The 17,723-nt window shown below is 37.8% G+C and overlaps 1 protein-coding gene and 1 long non-coding RNA gene across 5 annotated transcripts in view; both read right to left on the reverse strand.

Moving 5' to 3' along the window:
• The window catches only part of IFT88 (intraflagellar transport 88), a 45,319-nt gene extending 35,955 nt beyond the window's left edge, over window positions 1–9,364 (reverse strand). The window contains exons 1-10 of one of the 4 annotated variants that reach the window (XM_027677201.1): window positions 9,112–9,364; window positions 8,302–8,395; window positions 7,274–7,336; window positions 6,461–6,517; window positions 4,661–4,714; window positions 4,298–4,367; window positions 4,152–4,221; window positions 3,070–3,160; window positions 1,552–1,656; window positions 362–464 (exon numbers count right to left, since the gene is read on the reverse strand). In XM_027677201.1, coding sequence (XP_027533002.1) covers window positions 362–464; window positions 1,552–1,656; window positions 3,070–3,160; window positions 4,152–4,221; window positions 4,298–4,367; window positions 4,661–4,714; window positions 6,461–6,517; window positions 7,274–7,336; window positions 8,302–8,391 — 703 coding nt within the window. In that variant the 5' untranslated portion in view covers window positions 8,392–8,395; window positions 9,112–9,364. Of the gene's footprint in view, window positions 1–361; window positions 465–1,551; window positions 1,657–3,069; window positions 3,161–4,151; window positions 4,222–4,297; window positions 4,368–4,660; window positions 4,715–6,460; window positions 6,518–7,273; window positions 7,337–8,301; window positions 8,396–8,501; window positions 8,867–9,111 lie in introns of those variants that run through there. The other 3 variants (XM_027677200.1, XM_027677199.1, XM_027677202.1) reach the window with 3 other exon arrangements.
• Window positions 9,365–13,210: 3,846 nt separating this feature from the next.
• On the reverse strand, window positions 13,211–15,996 carry LOC113964932. The gene is made up of 3 exons (XR_003533346.1): window positions 15,799–15,996; window positions 14,214–14,598; window positions 13,211–14,006 (listed from the first exon to the last, which is right to left on the reverse strand). It is a non-coding gene; the product is annotated as an uncharacterized LOC113964932 (long non-coding RNA).
• Between the last annotated feature and the right edge of the window lie 1,727 nt (window positions 15,997–17,723).

Consider the following 17,723-nt stretch of genomic DNA (forward strand, 5'->3'; position numbering starts at 1 on the left):
AAGAAAAGTGCACTGTGGTCGTCTCAAAGATGTGCAAAATACTAAAAGGATCTTTCAGAAGGGAAAAGCCAAATCAAAAGAGAAAAAATTAGTATTAGAGCAGACAACATAGTGTGCGTGGCATTAGAAAATTATAGATTTGTCTTTATGTTTAGCTTAGCCTATGGAAAAAAAAAAGACTTCATGAGTCGGTGTAACCTAATGTGGTTTGGCTCTCCAAGTCAAAGACTGTGGGTATCTGTTGCCCACTCTGACCAGCTAACTCTGCGGGCTGAGATCTCTGTGAATCAACACTATACAGATGCAGCCCTCATTCTGAATGCCTAACTACCAATTTTAATCCACCTTGAATATAACGTACCTCCACTGGTGAACATCTTATTCTTCACGATGACTTGGTAAGTAGTCAGTGCTTCAGCATACATTTCATTAGCAGCATACTGACTCGCCAGATTGAGAAGAACCTACAGAAAATTGGAATTATAGGTACAACGAAATATATTGTCCTCTCAACAGTAATAAACTTGAATTCATAATAGATAATTTGAAATTAATTTTACTTTGGCAGTACTGTTTGTACCAGTTTTAAGCTTCCCATTTTTAATGTTCCTTGGTTCTTGCACATGGACATAGAGGAAACAAGTTTAAAAGCTACTTATTCTAGGTAATTCTTTTATTTTTGTACATAAAAAACTACCATTCAAAGTCATACTAAGTGAGCCTTAAATCCAAGTAAACGCAATGTTATAATACAAAGTTATTAAGAAATATTCGTACAAGTTCATTCTCAGAAACTGTGTGCAATTTATGGCTCCCAACATGTGGAAAATGGTCCTACTGCCTGAGGTCACTCAGTTTAGAAAGACAGAATTTTTCCAAACTGCTGTTTCAAAACACTAGTTCTGCTGGTGTCAGGTAAAACACCTCCGCACTTTTTCCCCAGCTTTACCCTGACCTTCACAGTAAAATAAACTATTAGGTCTGCCTAATTTAACTGTTAATAGTTGTCTCTACAGCATTACCTAGGGTACAACTTTAAATACACCTCAAGTATTTTTATACATTTTGTACCCTTTTTTTTTTTTCTAAAGTCTACTATTAATTTGAAAACCAGAATGTAAATCTAGATATCTGCTTTAAGATTCAAGAATATTATTGTATCCTATTTCATGTAATACATTCTCTGTCACTTTATGGTTTAATTTAAAGACAGCATCTGATCTTTCCTGTTTTCTTCTCTTGGCATGTCACATTTTCTAGACTATTTATTTTTGAAGTACAGGGTTTATATCTGTTACGTTTTGATATGCAAGTTTTGCATGTGAGTAGATAGCTGGAGTAGATATTCATGGGCATCCTTCTCCACTTACTGAGTACATGGTTTCTCTGGTACTTGAGATTACACGGTAACAGACTCAGTGACATAAATGGATCTCCTCTGGTACCCTGCTAGGAGCATTACAACACACATACACTTCATGAAACACTGAAATATCTGTTCAGGGGGTTTTTTAGCAACATTTCTCTCACTGAAGATTTCTAAGCACTTACTGAGTAAGTGAGGTCTAAGTTGATATTTTCTGGAGGAGTAATTTGTTCACGTTGTCTCAACAATTCTCTTTCCTGTCTTCCAGCCTCTTTTGCTTTTTCCAGAGCCTTAAACAAAATGCTAGAATTTAACAGTGCCTTGAATCTTACTGACCCAAGATGACAAAAGTATACTCAAAAAAAGTATGAAGAGAATATACTCATGTCTATTTTCTTTAGATGCATAGACTGTACCAAATGTCTGAAAAATGGCACTGTAACCCACAAAAACGTGTTACTTAGTACTAAACAAACATACAGTCTACTTAGCTGTATAATTTTAGAGAAGTACAGTCACACGCATATGCCATAATCACTACATTATGGTGATCCTAGAAGATTATTCTACTTGTATTAATCACAGAAAGTGCACAGAAATGGTTCAAAGAAAAAAAAGAGGGAGCGATTTGGTTTGGCATGTTTTCTTATTGTAGAATCTCAGTGCAGGAAAGTGTTGGAAGGAAGTAAGTGAAGGCAAGAAATAAACATGCAGGTTACAACCACATAAATGTATTCTGTACATATATCTTTAGTAACTCTTGATGCCGGTAAATTGCTTTCCCTTTTTATCTATCCACAGTGGTTATGTCACGTGTATGTACCCAATTATAACCCTCTGCAGGCTGGTGTCAAGACCCTTTGCACAACTAATGCTCTGGGTCTAGGAAGTGCCATTAGCAGTCCTGTATGCCTTCACAAGGGTACAATGATTAAGAAAGTAATGGTTACCACTCCAGGTAGTGATTTGGCAGCCAGCAGTGAAGGAAGTACTTCAAGATATAGCTTGATTATTATCCTTTATGACAGAAGGCAAATCCAACTTGACTCTTTTATAGATAATGAGTTGGTAACTTTGATGGCTTTTGCAGAAAAATGGATATTCTGCTGGACTTATCAGAAACTAAGACAAACATCCTAGAGGACCCTTGGAATAGTCTGATATAATCTACATAAGAAACAACCCTTTGACATCAAGAAACAAAGAATATTCTCGACCATACATGCAAGGAGCTCAAGAAAAATTAACAAAAAAAGTTAGCTCATTTCCTGAAAGCTGAATGAATTCTAGATCTCAAAGCAAAACCAAAGACATCTGAAAAAAGATAATCTACCAACAGATGGACTGCAAACCGCTCAACAGATCCAGTACATTAAGACAGCTGAAGTAAGATTAAATGATGCTGTACCCACCACACTTCATAAGACCTAAGGAGATATTTGAAATTGTCTCAATTGGAGTAGGATAGAAAAATATTCCTGTGTGTCAAACAGAAAGACCTTCTTAAAAGTGCTAATTTGTCCAAACAGCTTGAGCTCTCCAACTACATCTACACTAGATGTAAATCAAATGGGCGAGAGCCTGTTACTTAGCCACTATTCACTGGCACAACATTGCTCTAGTACCCTCTATAACAGACGAAACACTTATCTATACAAATTGTTCTTCACACAACAGGAAAAGTGAAACCCCGGAAAAATTACCAATTTCAAGTCTCCACAGCTGTTGGCAACACAGCTTTCTTCAACCAGTTCATTCACTTTTTTTTCCAACTGCCTCAACTTCTCTTCTGGACTAAAACAAAAATAACAATAAAAGGATTAACACCAGTAACATAACACCAAACACTAAGCTTTTACACATAATTCAATTCTTTTACACACTACTCAATAAAACAGCACAGTGATGTGTCACATGCCGCAACTAACTGGTTTTCTCATCAATGAAAATATCACGAGAAACTATGCCCAAAGAAGATCCTCCAAAGATATCACATTCACACTTTCAATTTGAGAACAGAGACCTAAGAAAACAAAAATCCTCTTAAGAGAACAATACAGACAGGTAAATTTCATTAACTCAATTTGTTCAGGAGAAGTAACAACAGAACAACAGATCAGCTTTCAAATCAAACACCTAGTGAAATGAAATATCACATTAAAAGCAATTAATCTAACCGTTATTTACACAGATAACTCCAAAGTGCTGCTTGCACATGCAGATTATAACAAAAAGTTGTTATTCATCTAGATTATTTCGTCCGCTAAGTAATTGAGCATTTCAGTAGGATTCCCTATTCCTACATAGTTACATTTGGGGAACATAACTTTTGTATTGGAAAGCTCAACGTCATTTTCTGAGTGAACTCCACAACATTTGCACTAGCCTGCAAGTTTTACCTCAAGTGCTAAGAGAGAAACAGCAGGTAAATTCCCTCAAGTTCTTCCCAGAGAGCTGCAAGAATCATGGTGTTCCTTGCCTGTCACACACACTTCCATGATCCTCCACAGTTCTATATAACAGCATTTGTGTGACAACACCTACATCCAGGCTGCTGAGCTATTCAGAACTAGAAATCACTGAAATCAAATGTTCCTGAAAGTCAGTGCAACTGCTCTGGCAAGTCAGCTAACCACATGCATACTGTTTGTGGCATCATTCCACAAAGTTAAGAGTTTGGCCCCTCAAGGTTTTGTAACTGCCTGGATGTTTTCGAACTCCATGCATGGTTGGCTTTCTGTTGCTGTTAATGCTTTGAAATAATTTAATGCAAAACTGAACAAACCTGTCTGAATTTTTCTTTTCTAGAGGTGGAGCAGGACCTCTTGCTTGGCCAAGAGGATCAAATGAAGAACCTGCAAAATTAACAGCGTACTGAAAATTGTAAAATAACATCTCCCTGGGGCAGCTGGCAGTTTCTACAAACCATACCTCTCATAGCTGCCTTAGTATAACCTGCAGCTTGCACTGCTGTCATTGGTCGAGAAACCCCATCCTCAAACAAAGAAGAAGATATATTAAAATAGACTTACTAAAAATTATATTGTGGACAATACAGACATCATTATATGTATTTACAGATATAATTTTATATATCTTATTATTTATATGTAACTATATACTACAAAACCTTTAAATACAAAAATTAGTTACCACCTCACTAAACTGAAAACATTTTTAAAAATGTTTTTATTGCTTAAATATTACAATCTTTTAAAAATACTTATATCAAACACTTATCAGAAAACTTTATTGTTCAAAATGAATATAAAATGTACATATTGAAACTTTTACCTGTATACCTCCTGTCATTGGTCTTCCCATAGATGAAGGTAAAGTTGCTTTTGGCTACAAAAATAAGTAAATTGTTTGAAACTGGCATTCAGAAAGCATAAGAAGCCTATGTACAGTCTTCTCAACACTGAGGTTTAAAAGTTGAGCTCTCACATAAGTTCATAGCAAAGTTCTCATTTATGTTATTCATAAACAATATACTGCTAGTGCCTGGCAGACTTAAAGATGTTGAACACTTCTGTTAGCACAAATTCGCAATAAAGTTTTTTTACGTATTTGGATATTTCCGTCAGCTCTTTTAAAAAGAAGTATATAGAAAATTATCTGAGGCAGCAGTGCTTTCCATTATTCAATTATTGAAATTACTATCTTCAAATTGAACAAATAATTTACACAAGATACTTCAGTAAAATTCTGAGTAGAGCTGATAAAATCTGTCCCTGAATTAATTAAGTTTTACTTCCATGCACATTTATTTTATCATAAATACAGATACACTTTTTAACTACCAATGGATATCTCTTCCGTTTCCTGAATGGCACATACTGTCTTCCTGCAGAAGGTTAAAAATGTAAAGAAACAAATGTGAAATATTTATTAGTAAGTGCTAAAGCTTGCTACAAATACACAATACAAACGGACAAAAATTAAGGGTTTCAGGCCATGAAAAAGTATTACCCTACTTCCCACTCAAAGGCCTATGTTTTACTATTATACTCACTATCCACACACACACCATGATTGTTTTCCATTTTTACTGCTAAGGATGAATGTACCTTAGCAAGGATTATTGTGTAGGAGAAGCAAATCTGTGGAGCGAATAAGACAGTATTGTGGACAATGCCTTGGAAATTCTAGCTCTGCTATTGCAGATAAATAACTCAGCCTTTATTATCCCAAGGAAGTGCCTTTTTGTGCACTCATTTAACAAGACAGCTTTTCCCCTTACAGCTTGGTATTACACTCATTATATGCAAACACAACTGCTAAGAAAAAGCAGCGACAAAAGTCTGAGCAATCTGATCTAGTTGAAGGTGTCCCTGCTCTTTGCAGGGGTGTTGGACTAGCTGACCTTTAAAGGTCCCTTCCAACCCAAACCATTCCATGATTCTAATACATCCAAAGCAGGTAACAGAAGGTTCAGAGCAAAGGTTGTATTTCAGTGACTTAATAGAACTTAGGTGTTCTTGAAATCGTTAGCCAGCTAACTTACATAAGAGATCTACGGCCATGTGATGTTCCTCTTTTATTTGTCATAGAACTTAAGGAATGTTATATCTAAGGGTATTATTTTTTTTTAAGTTTTACTAAGTCAGGCTAACAGGTTTAAAATTTATTGGAATATGGTTTAATCTGGTTTGTTAAGAGTTATAACAGGCTAAGAATACCTAAGACCACAACCAACTTTTTCCAATTAAACTAGAGGTGTTTCAAAGCCGTATTTTTTAAGACTGATTTCACCTTAACTTCCAGAAAATTTTTCCAAGCCAAAATAACAAGCTATTCGGTTTCGCCTGCAAGAGAACCTGGTTAATTCCTTGGATTCTAATGCCTTATGAAGTATGGAAGTAGATTTACAGTATGGTTTGGGAGAAAAAAAGAAAATAACCGGTAACTTAGTTAACTAACAATGCCTTGACCAAGCGCAGAGTGGTGAATTAAAATTAACACAAATCCATGCATTTCATTGGAAAGAAATCCTTAATTAAAAAGAGCTCACTTTGTGCGAGGAATTAAATGTTACATTTAATTTTTGGTAAATACCATTTTCATTAGGGATACAACAGAACAAAAACCTACCCCAAATCCAGTAGCTAAAGGTCTTGAACTTGCTGAGCTGGGAATTTTGGCTGTCACCTGGATGGAAAAAAAAAAATAGACCTAAAAAAAAAAATCCCCACCAATTAACAACCATATGTGTCAATTATTAGTCTTTCTATATAAGTTCTGTAGTGATTTCACAGATATAATGCTTCAACTGTTACAGAAAGAATTCTCATTGTAGAAGCAGATTATTCTGGCAAAGAAGTAACATTAATCAGACAGTTCCAGCTCTTCTTTAGGCATTCAGTAGGTACTTCTACAGTGCAGGTACCAACTTCATATTTGGTTTTGAAAACTGATGTAAGATTAAGTCAAAGCTAGATGAAAATAAGGGAATTGATGTCAATTACATTAATGTGGAGGAAAAAGTTACCAGAACAATAGCACATGATTTTCTAAATCCCACTGTCTAGTATATATTTCAACTTTGTAACAGTACATCAGAGCCAGTAATTCTATGTTTGGAATATTAAACAAAGTCCTTTGTGAATGTATAATTTTGTTCTTGAACAAGGCTTTACCTCATTTTATCAAACAGGAAGATGCATTTTCAACCGAAGTTCCTTGTCGTTCTAGATTAACTCCAGAATGAAATGAAGTTAATCAGGCTCTGCTAATTTTTTACTTATTTTTCATATGAATAACTAAAGTCTGTATCTTCATCATAGTAGCAGACCAAAAAAAAAAAAAGGTAAGAGATTCTCAAGATAGGTTTGTATCAGTGCCCAGTTCGAGCTAAGGCTCTAGAGAAGCTCTACATTATTGCAATGTATTTTCAATGGTACTTACAGGGGGTCTTCTTCCATGACTTGTTCTTGCTGCCTGTTGAAAAGCTACATCATTTTCTAAATCCTAGAAAAGATAAAATAAAAACATCAATCCTTTTAAAATGCAACACCCAAAACCACAATTCCAGAAACTTCAGACTACTAAAAGCAGAAAGGTAAAAACACAGTAATTCTTCCCAAAATACTTGACCTGAAGATAACTGAAAAACAGGTTTTACTGACATTAAATTACAATGACAGTATTTGTCTATCTTTTTTGGTATTTTAGATTAGGAAATGTAAAAACTCATTATTCTCTGAAAAGTAAAAACGCACTGAGGAAGCAGTGCTGAAGTGACAAAATATGAAATTTTATCTCCATCCAAATGTTTACTACTCACGCTATTTCTGAATTTTAACATTAAGACCTGCCATCCCAATACATTAAGACATCTCATGTCTCTCAGGTCATGCTGCAACTCCTATGAATTTGGCATTGGGATTTCACACAGGATGCCATGTCTAGTGGGTTTGGATCAAATGAGCCCAATGTTGTTCTAATTCCACCACACCAGCAGTTACCAGAAAGTGGTCTGCAGGACTGTCTTAAGACATCCCAGGTGCTCTACTGATTGCACAGAGATCTCTAGTATTCCATTCCACTGTGAGCTCCAGCAGCAGCAGGTCAGCAAGAGATCAATGACCTATTGGCCAATGAGTAGCCTCTTTTGTCAGAAAACGTGCTGCTGCACGTAATCTGGGAAACACCACACTGAATGCACCTACAAACAACTAAGATTTTATACTTCATAAATTCTAACTATTATAGCATATTAGGTTTCCTGAGATGTACGTAACTATTTTGCTGGAATAGAAAACTATCAAAGAATTAACTATTCAAAAAGATCCTGCTGAAGCTTTTTAGGTTTCTTGCTAAATAAAGTACATTTCACTTCAAAGCAGTAGTAAAGTTGTACACAAGTTCTTATCTTGTACTGCTAAATTATAATTTTACCTATGGGAAAGGTGGAAAACAGCAAATATTTTTACCTCTGTATCAAACATGGGATTATAATCATTGTAGCCAGAATAGAGATCATCTTCATCGTTCTCAGGAGCCAGATGCACATTTTGCATCATTTTTCTGTGAAACGTTTAACATGCCAAATGTTACCTCGGGTTTTATATAAATCTTTAAAAATGTAAAATACAAATGTAAGGTTTACAAGTTCAAAAGAGCTAGGACTCACCTATAAACAGTATTAAATGGCACCATTTCACAGAATTATGTTTTGTACTTATACCAGTTACGAAAACTGTTTAAAAGATATTTATCATTAAAACTAAACGATTATAACAAGTAACTGTATTACTACTACTTTTTTAATAGTATCTTTCCATTGTCAGCTAATTCAGGTTTAAGATAACTCTCTCATATTCTAAAGTTTGCCTTTATTAGGCCAAACCATAGCAGTTAAGTCTAATGAAAGGTATCTCCCCTAGCTTCAAACCTTCCCTCCTTCACATGTCCTTATATCAACATAGCCAAAGGTATTATACAGATATGAAGATAGGAAGAATGTTGTAAATAGAATCTATCATATATGAAGAATCTATCATACACGAAGAATGTTGCATATAGATGGAAAAGTCAAAAAGGTTTTTAGATGCCAGCATTAAAGAAGCCCAGGTTCCAAAGCCTTTCTTCACAAACACTCCATTAATACAGCTGCATTCGCCTGGTGGCCTCTCCCTCACGGAGCACAGACACTAAGGAGGTCTCTCTTTGCCTGGCTTCCTATTTTCATAAAAGTCTTAAGAAGGTAGCGTTTCATTTCATCAGTAACATGAAGTACGTGCCCTTCAGCAAGCGAGCCTCAGCCAGGACGAAGCACACGGCTCCTCTCCGGCAGCAGCAGTAGCAGCAGCAGCAGGAGGAGGAGGATGTCCCCCACCGCTTCCCCGCCGTGCGCGGAGCCGCCGCGGCCGAACTGCTTCTTGGGCGGGCTCCCTCAGCCCGCGCCCGAGGCCAGGAGCGGTGATGTGCCCGGGCCGGCGATGAGCCCAGACCGGCTCCGCCTTGGCGAGGGCGGCAGAGGGCGAGCGGCTCCGGGCACGGACGGGCCCGCTGCCCGCGCCCCGATGACGGCCCGGCGGCGTTGCTCAGAGACACGGCGGCGGTCCCCGCATGCACCGCGGCCGGGCGGTGCGAACGAGCGGGGCCGGGCGCAGCCGAAGCCGCGGCCCCCGGGTGGGCGGTGCCTGCCGTGAGGGAGAGCGGTGCTCGCCCGCTTCGGCCTGGGCGTGCTTAACCTCGGGGAGGGGGGAAGAGAGCTCGCCCTCTCCTCGTTTCTGCAAATTAAACAGGAAGAAAAGGTCCTTCAACCGTTTAAGCGTACCCCTAATTTCCCGACTCAGAATCCAAAACGTTACAGATATGGCCTAAAACTGCGGACGATTCCCTAGTGCTTATGGCGTTTATATATTTCCCATGGGTACAAGTCGGGATAAAGAGTAAGAAGAGTTTGTTGACTACAGTGGGCTTTGAATAAAACTTCCGTTTCTTGTGGTGGTGGAGTAAACTAGGACAACGCACATACTGGAATAAAAAAAACCCGCACTTTTCTGTCCCCCAAGGGGATTTTAAGTCCAAACGTTCAAACAACTGACTAATGTGAAGTTGCCTTTGCCGTCTGACCCCACTGCTTCCAGGAGATGTGTGGGCTGTATCCATTGCTTCCAGCTTCCACCTAAGATGAAGGTCTTTATCTGAATGCTCCATTCATCAATTTTAAAGAAGAATTGCTTTATTATAGTTTATTATATTTGAATATATTCAATATTTTAGAGAAGTGCTTCCCTATGAGGGTGGTGAGGTGCTGCCACAGGTTGCCCAGGTAACTTGTGTCTGCCCTATCCCTGGAAGTGTTCAAGGCCAGGTTGGACAGGCTTGGAGCAACCTGGTCCAGTGAAAGGTGTCCCTGCTCGCGGCTGGAGAGCTTGGAACTAGATCGTATTTAAGGTCCCTTCCAACTCAAACCATTCTGTGACTCTGTGCGTTAGGTTATCCATGTTTCCAATATGGGAGCCTGTGTGCTAAGGAACAAAAGCTGTGTCACGTGATAGACGTACAAATAAAATTTTTTTCCCCCTGTGCTTTTCTCATCTTATGGAAGAGGAACACAAAACAGCTGTGAAGGATTGCGGGCTCATCGGACTGCCTACCTTTGTCCATGGGATAAGGAAAAAAAATGGAAACAAGATCTGTTGTCTGCTAGGCATTGCTTTGCTGTGTGCAAATAAAACTCTGTGGTGTGGGTGATATTTACTGACTTTAAAGGGAAAATTATTAGAATAAATTAGTTGGTGTTTCTGAAACATTAAATAGAGAGCAACTAAAGTTCAGAATGGGGGAAAAAAATCTATGCTTCTCCATAGCAGGGAATTTAGGATTACAGGATTGTAGAAGGGACCCTCAGGACATCTCTCCCATCTTTATACCTAGTTTAAATTTCTTTGTGTTTCTTCCCTATAGTAAAGCCAACCTACTGTCATTTTATGGTGCAAATTGTTATTTTATGCTATAGATTTCCTCATGAGAGAAAAGCAAATATACTTTGATAAAGTAAATGGCTTCTTGCATAGCTGTCAAAGCTTGCACTCAAGCATGTGCCCCATACCTAAGAGTACCTGAGAGCATGTTTCCTGAGCTCCAAATTATTGCTGGTGCATGTCCTCTGGAGCACAGTAGGACTCCACTTGCAGGGATGGCTCTCAGGCAGCAGTCAGCACCTCTGGGCAGAGACCTCATCACAATCACCACCCCCTCTCAGAGTGCTCAGCCACACCATTTTTTCCAATAAACTGAGAAATCTGCTCTCAAAACTGAAAAGCTCAATTAAAAAAAAAAGTTATTAAAGCTTCCCATATGCCAGTCTCTGAAACAAAATAAAAAAAAATAAAATCCCTAATGTCTTTAAAAAAGATGATTCCTCCTACCATTTTTACTAGTTTCTGTTAGTATTTTGGAAACCCTGACAAGTGTCAGCTGATTTGCTCACAGCAAATCATTATACTCTGGGAAAGTTTCACATGCCTAAATGGGAAACAGAATAGAGCAGGGATCTCTGAACAAGCCTACAGTATTTTTGAGAGAGAATATAATTTATGAGACCAATTGTAACCTACCCCTACTGCCTTATGCTAATGGCATAAAAAGGCTGCAAAGACAATATACAGTACAAAGTCAGTCAGAACACCCTTTTTGTGGTCAGGGATTGTGCATATTATGCAATGTCAGGGCCTTCTGCTGCTCACCTTTCAGCCTCAAAGTCCTTTTTGGAGAGATAAGGTGAAGAGGATATGAGTGAAAGGTCTTTCTACTCTGACTCTCATCAAGAGAAACTAAGATAACATAAGTAAGTATCAAGGCATTATCACTTCTTGCATTAACCTGTTCACGTTCCATGCATGAACCACTTTCACATAGAAACTTCAGACTTGAGAACTTTGGACATGAAAATCTTTATACCCTAAATTTCCTGGAGTACAAGTATTTTGCAGCATAACAGACTTAAGGTGGGAAAAATTTTCAGTTGCATTCCTTGCCACAAATTAGGAACTTCAGCAGAAGAAATATATATACATTTATAGCACCCTTTCTTCTGCCTGTGACTCCTCATATATTATTGAGCCTGTGGTTTTTAGAATTTTCTCATTGTCCCTAGACGCATCAATATATATCTGAGTGGTAGGTAGATTCTGTGGATAGCTCTGCTGTCCATCTTGTCCATATTGGAGACCTGGGCATACAGGTGTCCAGCGCTATTCTGATGTTTCAGCCCAAATATCTAGGGCAGTGGAGAGGAGGCACTGTGGTAAGGAGGCAGTGCATCTACTTTGTAAAAGAGGTGGTGCCAAAGCACCACTGGAATCTGACCATGTTCATGTTGTCAAATTTCCTTACCCTCCAAAACTGGGTGTATACACTCAAACCAGTTATTGGAAGTGGTCCCTGGCCTGTATGAACTCTGACCATACTGGAAATTATATTGGTGAATGGTAATTGGCCAACACTTTAGTGGGCTGTTTCAACCTCAGAGACATTTAACTCCAGCACTCAGTCCAGCCCCTCCCAATGCTGCATGTTGCCTATGCTGCTGGAGCGTACACCAGTGGTCAGGAGCTTGAGAACGCTCCCTGGCCCAGGTCTTTAGGCCTTGCAGCACAGCTGTTACTTTTGACATCCTCTCAACAACACAAGAGTCTCAACAGACTTTTTTCATGTTTCTAAAAGCTGTGTCATTCTATGATTTACTTTTTTTTTCTGGTGCTGTGAAGTATAAAAATGCATGAAGATTTAACACAAACCCTCAGGATCCTTTGTGACAACACAGGACCATACTAGTGGGCTGTGATTATAAGACATAATCTAACAAGATGATGCTACAGGAAGAAACCCTGTAATGATGTATGATGTAATTGTCTTTACTGGTTTTGGCTAAATCCAGAGGGCAAGCTGGAACACGAATATGTCAGAAAGAAGTGTAGCAAGTTTGGTATACAGTCCAAGTAACATCGTATGCTGTGAATTCCTAATCATTAAGCCAGCAGAGTCACTAAATGAAGTTGTCCTGTTCTTTTGCCACCTTCTGATTTTCATCCCTGCCCCAGATCAGTCCTCTGACTGGCATCAAGTTACATACTTGTGCAGTTGAAGCCAACTGCAGATCTGATGAGGTTTTCCTTCAGATACCTTTCAAGACATGAAGTAAAAGATCCAGGGACATCAGTGAAAAATTAGCGCAAATTAAGGAGACCATGAAGCTGTACTCTTAAATATGAACTTCTTTGCCTTTCAACACATGGTGTATCTGTCTTTTTGCAGCAGTAACATTGCAAATTGATGCCAAAAAACCTCGGTATGATTAACTGCTCAGAGACTTTTTCATCTTTAAGCAGCAAGGTATTTGTTTATTCAACATTGGGAGCAAGCCAGCTCTCGCTGGACAAACTTGCTCGACCTGAAAGTGCAAAAGCAAGCAATTTTATACACTTCAGATACATGGTTACATTATTTATCATACATATGAATAAGTAGGCTAGTCTCTGGGCAGAGTCCTTCCAGGCATGTGCAGTCTTCTACTCTGGGGGTCTCCTCCTCAAGCCTTCATCCCTCTGGTGGTCGCCACAGATATCTTCCTCAATTTGACCTCTTCAATTTTCTTTGTTAGGTGACCTGAATTCATGAGGCTTGCAAAATCCTGGCTTTGGGCCTTCTATATCTTATTCAAAAATCTGGTTTACCTAATTTATTGCCCTGTGTATATTACTCTTATTCTTTCTATATTAAGGCCTTTGGTCCAGTGAGCAGAATAGAACATGATATTAACCAGTGCTCCTAAAATGTTCTTCTAGCAAAACAGATATTGGGGTTTCTTAGCAGGCCAAGATATCTTGGTTAACTCTTTTAGGCCTCTTTTGTGCTCCCATTTCAAAATAAGGACTGTTCCAGGACCTACAAACTCTAGTTCGGGGGTTACTGGCCACCACCTGCCTGTTATAATCACTGTTAGTGTGTACCTTACCCTTGCTTTGCCAGTTGAACTGTTCATCTGATCAGTCGCTAATTGTTTTCAGAAAATGGTCTAAATTGAAAAAGTAATTCTCCCATTATAATCTTTAAAAAGTAATTTTTTAGCATGGAATTTTGGACTGACCAGATGTTCAGGATTTTTTGCTATTATGCAGAGAATCTTCGGGTAGCTTGACTGCCAAAGACAGTGAAGCTACATCTAAGTATTCCTCAGGGAATTAATGTATCTTGTCAGTATGCCTCTAAAATTACTGAGGGGCAAAACTCCCCAAAAAATAGAGCATTCATTTAAAATTAAAGCCTGTATAATATTTAACTTTTCAAATTTTTTTTTGTTGAAAATTTAAGAGCCGAATGATAATTGAACTTAATGATAACTACATTTATTATAAAGACAATTAAAAAATTAAAGCAATGATTCATGCTCTCCCTAAACTTGAAAATTCAAACTTCAACTGTTTACTATTTTGCTGACTGGTGTATGTTACAGCCTTGATGCTCTGAGCTTATTTATCCCATCAGCAGACACATGTTGCATGTTACTTTCCTCTGTTATGAACAGTATGAATGTGTTAGAATCTTTATGTATTAGCTCATTATTTCAGTGCTGCTAAAAATACACCTCTGTAGCACTTTTTAACATCAATTTCTTTCAGTTAATGTTTCCTAAAATAGAAACAGTATGTTAAAGAAGCCTTCTGTCTCTTGAAGGAGATTTAAACATCCATTTTGTATTTATGATCTCCAAATTTCTGTCCATAAACATATATAAATTACAGTAAGATAATTAAAGGTAGAAAATAAAGTGTATAGAGCTACTATTGATGCAATGATAAGTACCACATCAGAATGTTTTCAGGGTTAGGTTCTTAATGAGGAATTAATTATGTAAAAATATTTTATAGATTTATATTGAAAAGTTTTAAAAGAGCTACTTCAGAACAGTTCTAAAGGCAGAAAATATTCAGTATAGTTCTGTTCTAAACATCAATTTACTATATAGTCTGTATTTAGTAAAGCAAGTAAACAAATCAATTTATGTACAATTTGAAAACAAAATTAATCGAAGAACCTCATTATGAATAAAACATATGTTACAGGTAAGGTATATAGAGTCATAGAATATGATGAGTTGAAAGGGACCCACAGGGATCATTGAAGTCCAACTCCTGGCCCTGGCATGGGACCACCCCAAGAATCACACCACATGCTTTTATATGTCCCACCGTATGTTGTAGTTTGGTTTTCAAATACATTTGCAGCAGGAAAATTATCTTGTTAACAGGTATTTCTACTATTGAAGGATATAATTCTATCTAGTTTTTCTGAATCTTTTGTAATATCTTTTTTACTACTATTTAATTTCCAATTCCTGCAGATTGCTTCATTAAGAATCAGCATTTTAGCACTATTGGGAGTATTTGCATCAGACCATTTGCACTGTAAAGGACCACCTAAATTAACAGCACAAACTACTAAGATAATTAAAATTATAGTTTTAATTGTAGTGTAATTTCAGTATAATCACTAGTCATAACTACAGTATGCAAACCGTTAGTTAGAACTCTACAAAATAGCAATAAAGTTATTAATTAAAGCTATAATTTTTAAGGCATTATGTTTTCCAAACCATTAGGATCATAGTAGCAACGTGCCATAGTCCATTACCAAACAAATGTACTTTCTGGTTGCTCTGGTGAGCAAGTAATGTATTAAACAGACCTAATACTTAACAAATGTGAACTATGCCTCTCTTTTCATCCCATGCCAAAAGCTCAGTCTAGAACCCTCTGTATCTTAAAAGCATACAATTCCTTTATTTTCTCCAGAGGGAAATTCATATCTCCTTTGTATTCTGCCCCTGTGTGGCTCCCAGTTAATGTGAGTTATTTCCCCTTGCTTGTTACATGACCCTTTTATACCAACCTGCTACTCCCTTGCAGTAAACCCACCTGTCCATGGCCAGTAGCAGATTTCAGCTCCACACATGAGGAGCAGGGAGACTAAAAACATGGAGAGATTAACTATGCAGTTCCCAACACAAGTCAAATCTGCTCCTACTGCTATTGGGCTTAGAAGAAAGAATACGCTGGAGAGTGCATGTTTGCTCCACCTGGGCCCCTCCCACTGGCAGGACAAGCCCTACTTTTCATTCCCTAGTGCAGCCCACCTCCTTTCTTTGCTGTTTCTGGGCTTAGGGCAGCTTTTCTCCTTCCCATGTGAGTTGCAGAAGAAGGAGGAGAATCATTGTCCCTTATTTGTGGAGGCTGCAAGTAGTGGGCCTAAACCTCTTATGTTGTTACACAGGAAGGAAACTTGCACTTTGTTTTTAAGTCATATTTTCTTCCTTTGACTTTCACTTCTGATAATTTAATTATTTTTATTTTCTTTTCTTCTTGCAAACTTCTCTCTCCTCTTTTGATCTATTCAGTTTGGACTTATCAGTGTGTCTCATCACTGTAAACAATGAGGAATATGCTTGCTGTCCTGTCATACCCTAATTATGATTAAGTAATGCATGTGGCTTTGTCACTAATAAATTAATAATAATAATAATAATAATAATATAATTCAGAATTCATTTCCACATATTTGTTTTGGTCACCCCCAGAACTTTAAGGTCCTGTAATTGCTTTTATCATGACTGTGATTAGCTCTCAAACCCCTGTGGTAATACTCCTGAATCCATTTGTCTATCTGTAATGGCTTTTGTCTCTTATAGTCTCTTGCTAACAACACCTTGAAGTATAATACACATCTCAGGAGGTCAAAGAGTATTAAAATAATTGCTAAGTACTTCCAATTGGGAGTGATGGTGAAGTTGTTCTAGAAACTATGTTTCCAAAGCCCAGGAGACATTAGTTTTATGTTTTAGGAACTTAATTTTTTTTTTGCAGTAAAAACTTGAGTTCGCAAAATAAATATACATTGATTGGCTAGACAAAGATCTTTGTGTTTAGAACATGTGCCAAGTCATGCATTTTGAATTCGTCTTCAAAGGAACAAAATTGGTACTTGCTAAAATCATAAACCACTGCTTTCTTCACTTTTCTACGCAAACCCTGAGCAGCAGAACTGGCACAGCATCCTGCAGTCTTCTGTCCCACTGCCCTAAATCGTCCATGGCCCAATTACATCCACTTCGCTCCACTAACACTTCCCAGCTACTGGCATGTCAGCTTACGTGGATGATGTTAAGGTCATGAAGTCAGAGATAGCTTGGTTTTCCACCTGCTACCTGTTGAGTGGTATTCATGAAGCCTTTAGGAATTTATACTTTTGAGATCTGTCTCCTTTTTGAATGTGATTGGAATTAGCAAAGTGCCAGTGAGGGGGACAGATGTACCAAATGATTATGTGGGCCTTTAATTTTTTTTCTTGTAAACTAGAAGAAATGATAGCCAAAGGTTCACTGAGCTTCATCAGTAACTATCAAACCTTTATTCTGGGAATGAATGTATTAAATTTCAACTGGTTTTTTTGTTTTTTCAGAAAGCCAGAAACACAGGAGAACTTGCAAGTATCTCTCAGCTATATTAAGTGTACAGTGATGTAATCTTTGATAATAAACAGGCATTTAAAATGCTAAATTTTGTTTCTTTTCAGGAACATCTGGCATGATTACAGAGCAATATGCAGATGAGTAGGTACGCCAAACTGGAAAAAGTGAGTAATGGTGAGCATGCCAACACAAACAGTACATGTTACAGAGCAGCTTGAAGAGTTGACATTGTAATGTCACATTTTGGCACAACTTTAAAAAGATTTTGTGTGAAAATCAAGGACAGCAAAAGAGAAAATTAATTCAGAATTAGAGGATGAAGCATTTTTAAGTATAATAAAGCCTTGCTCAATGTGAAAAAAGCATGGAATTGCT

Source organism: Neopelma chrysocephalum, unplaced genomic scaffold (genome assembly GCF_003984885.1).
Source record: "Neopelma chrysocephalum unplaced genomic scaffold, ASM398488v2 Primary Assembly neopelma1_43, whole genome shotgun sequence".
NCBI classification, from domain to species: Eukaryota; Metazoa; Chordata; class Aves; order Passeriformes; family Pipridae; genus Neopelma; species Neopelma chrysocephalum.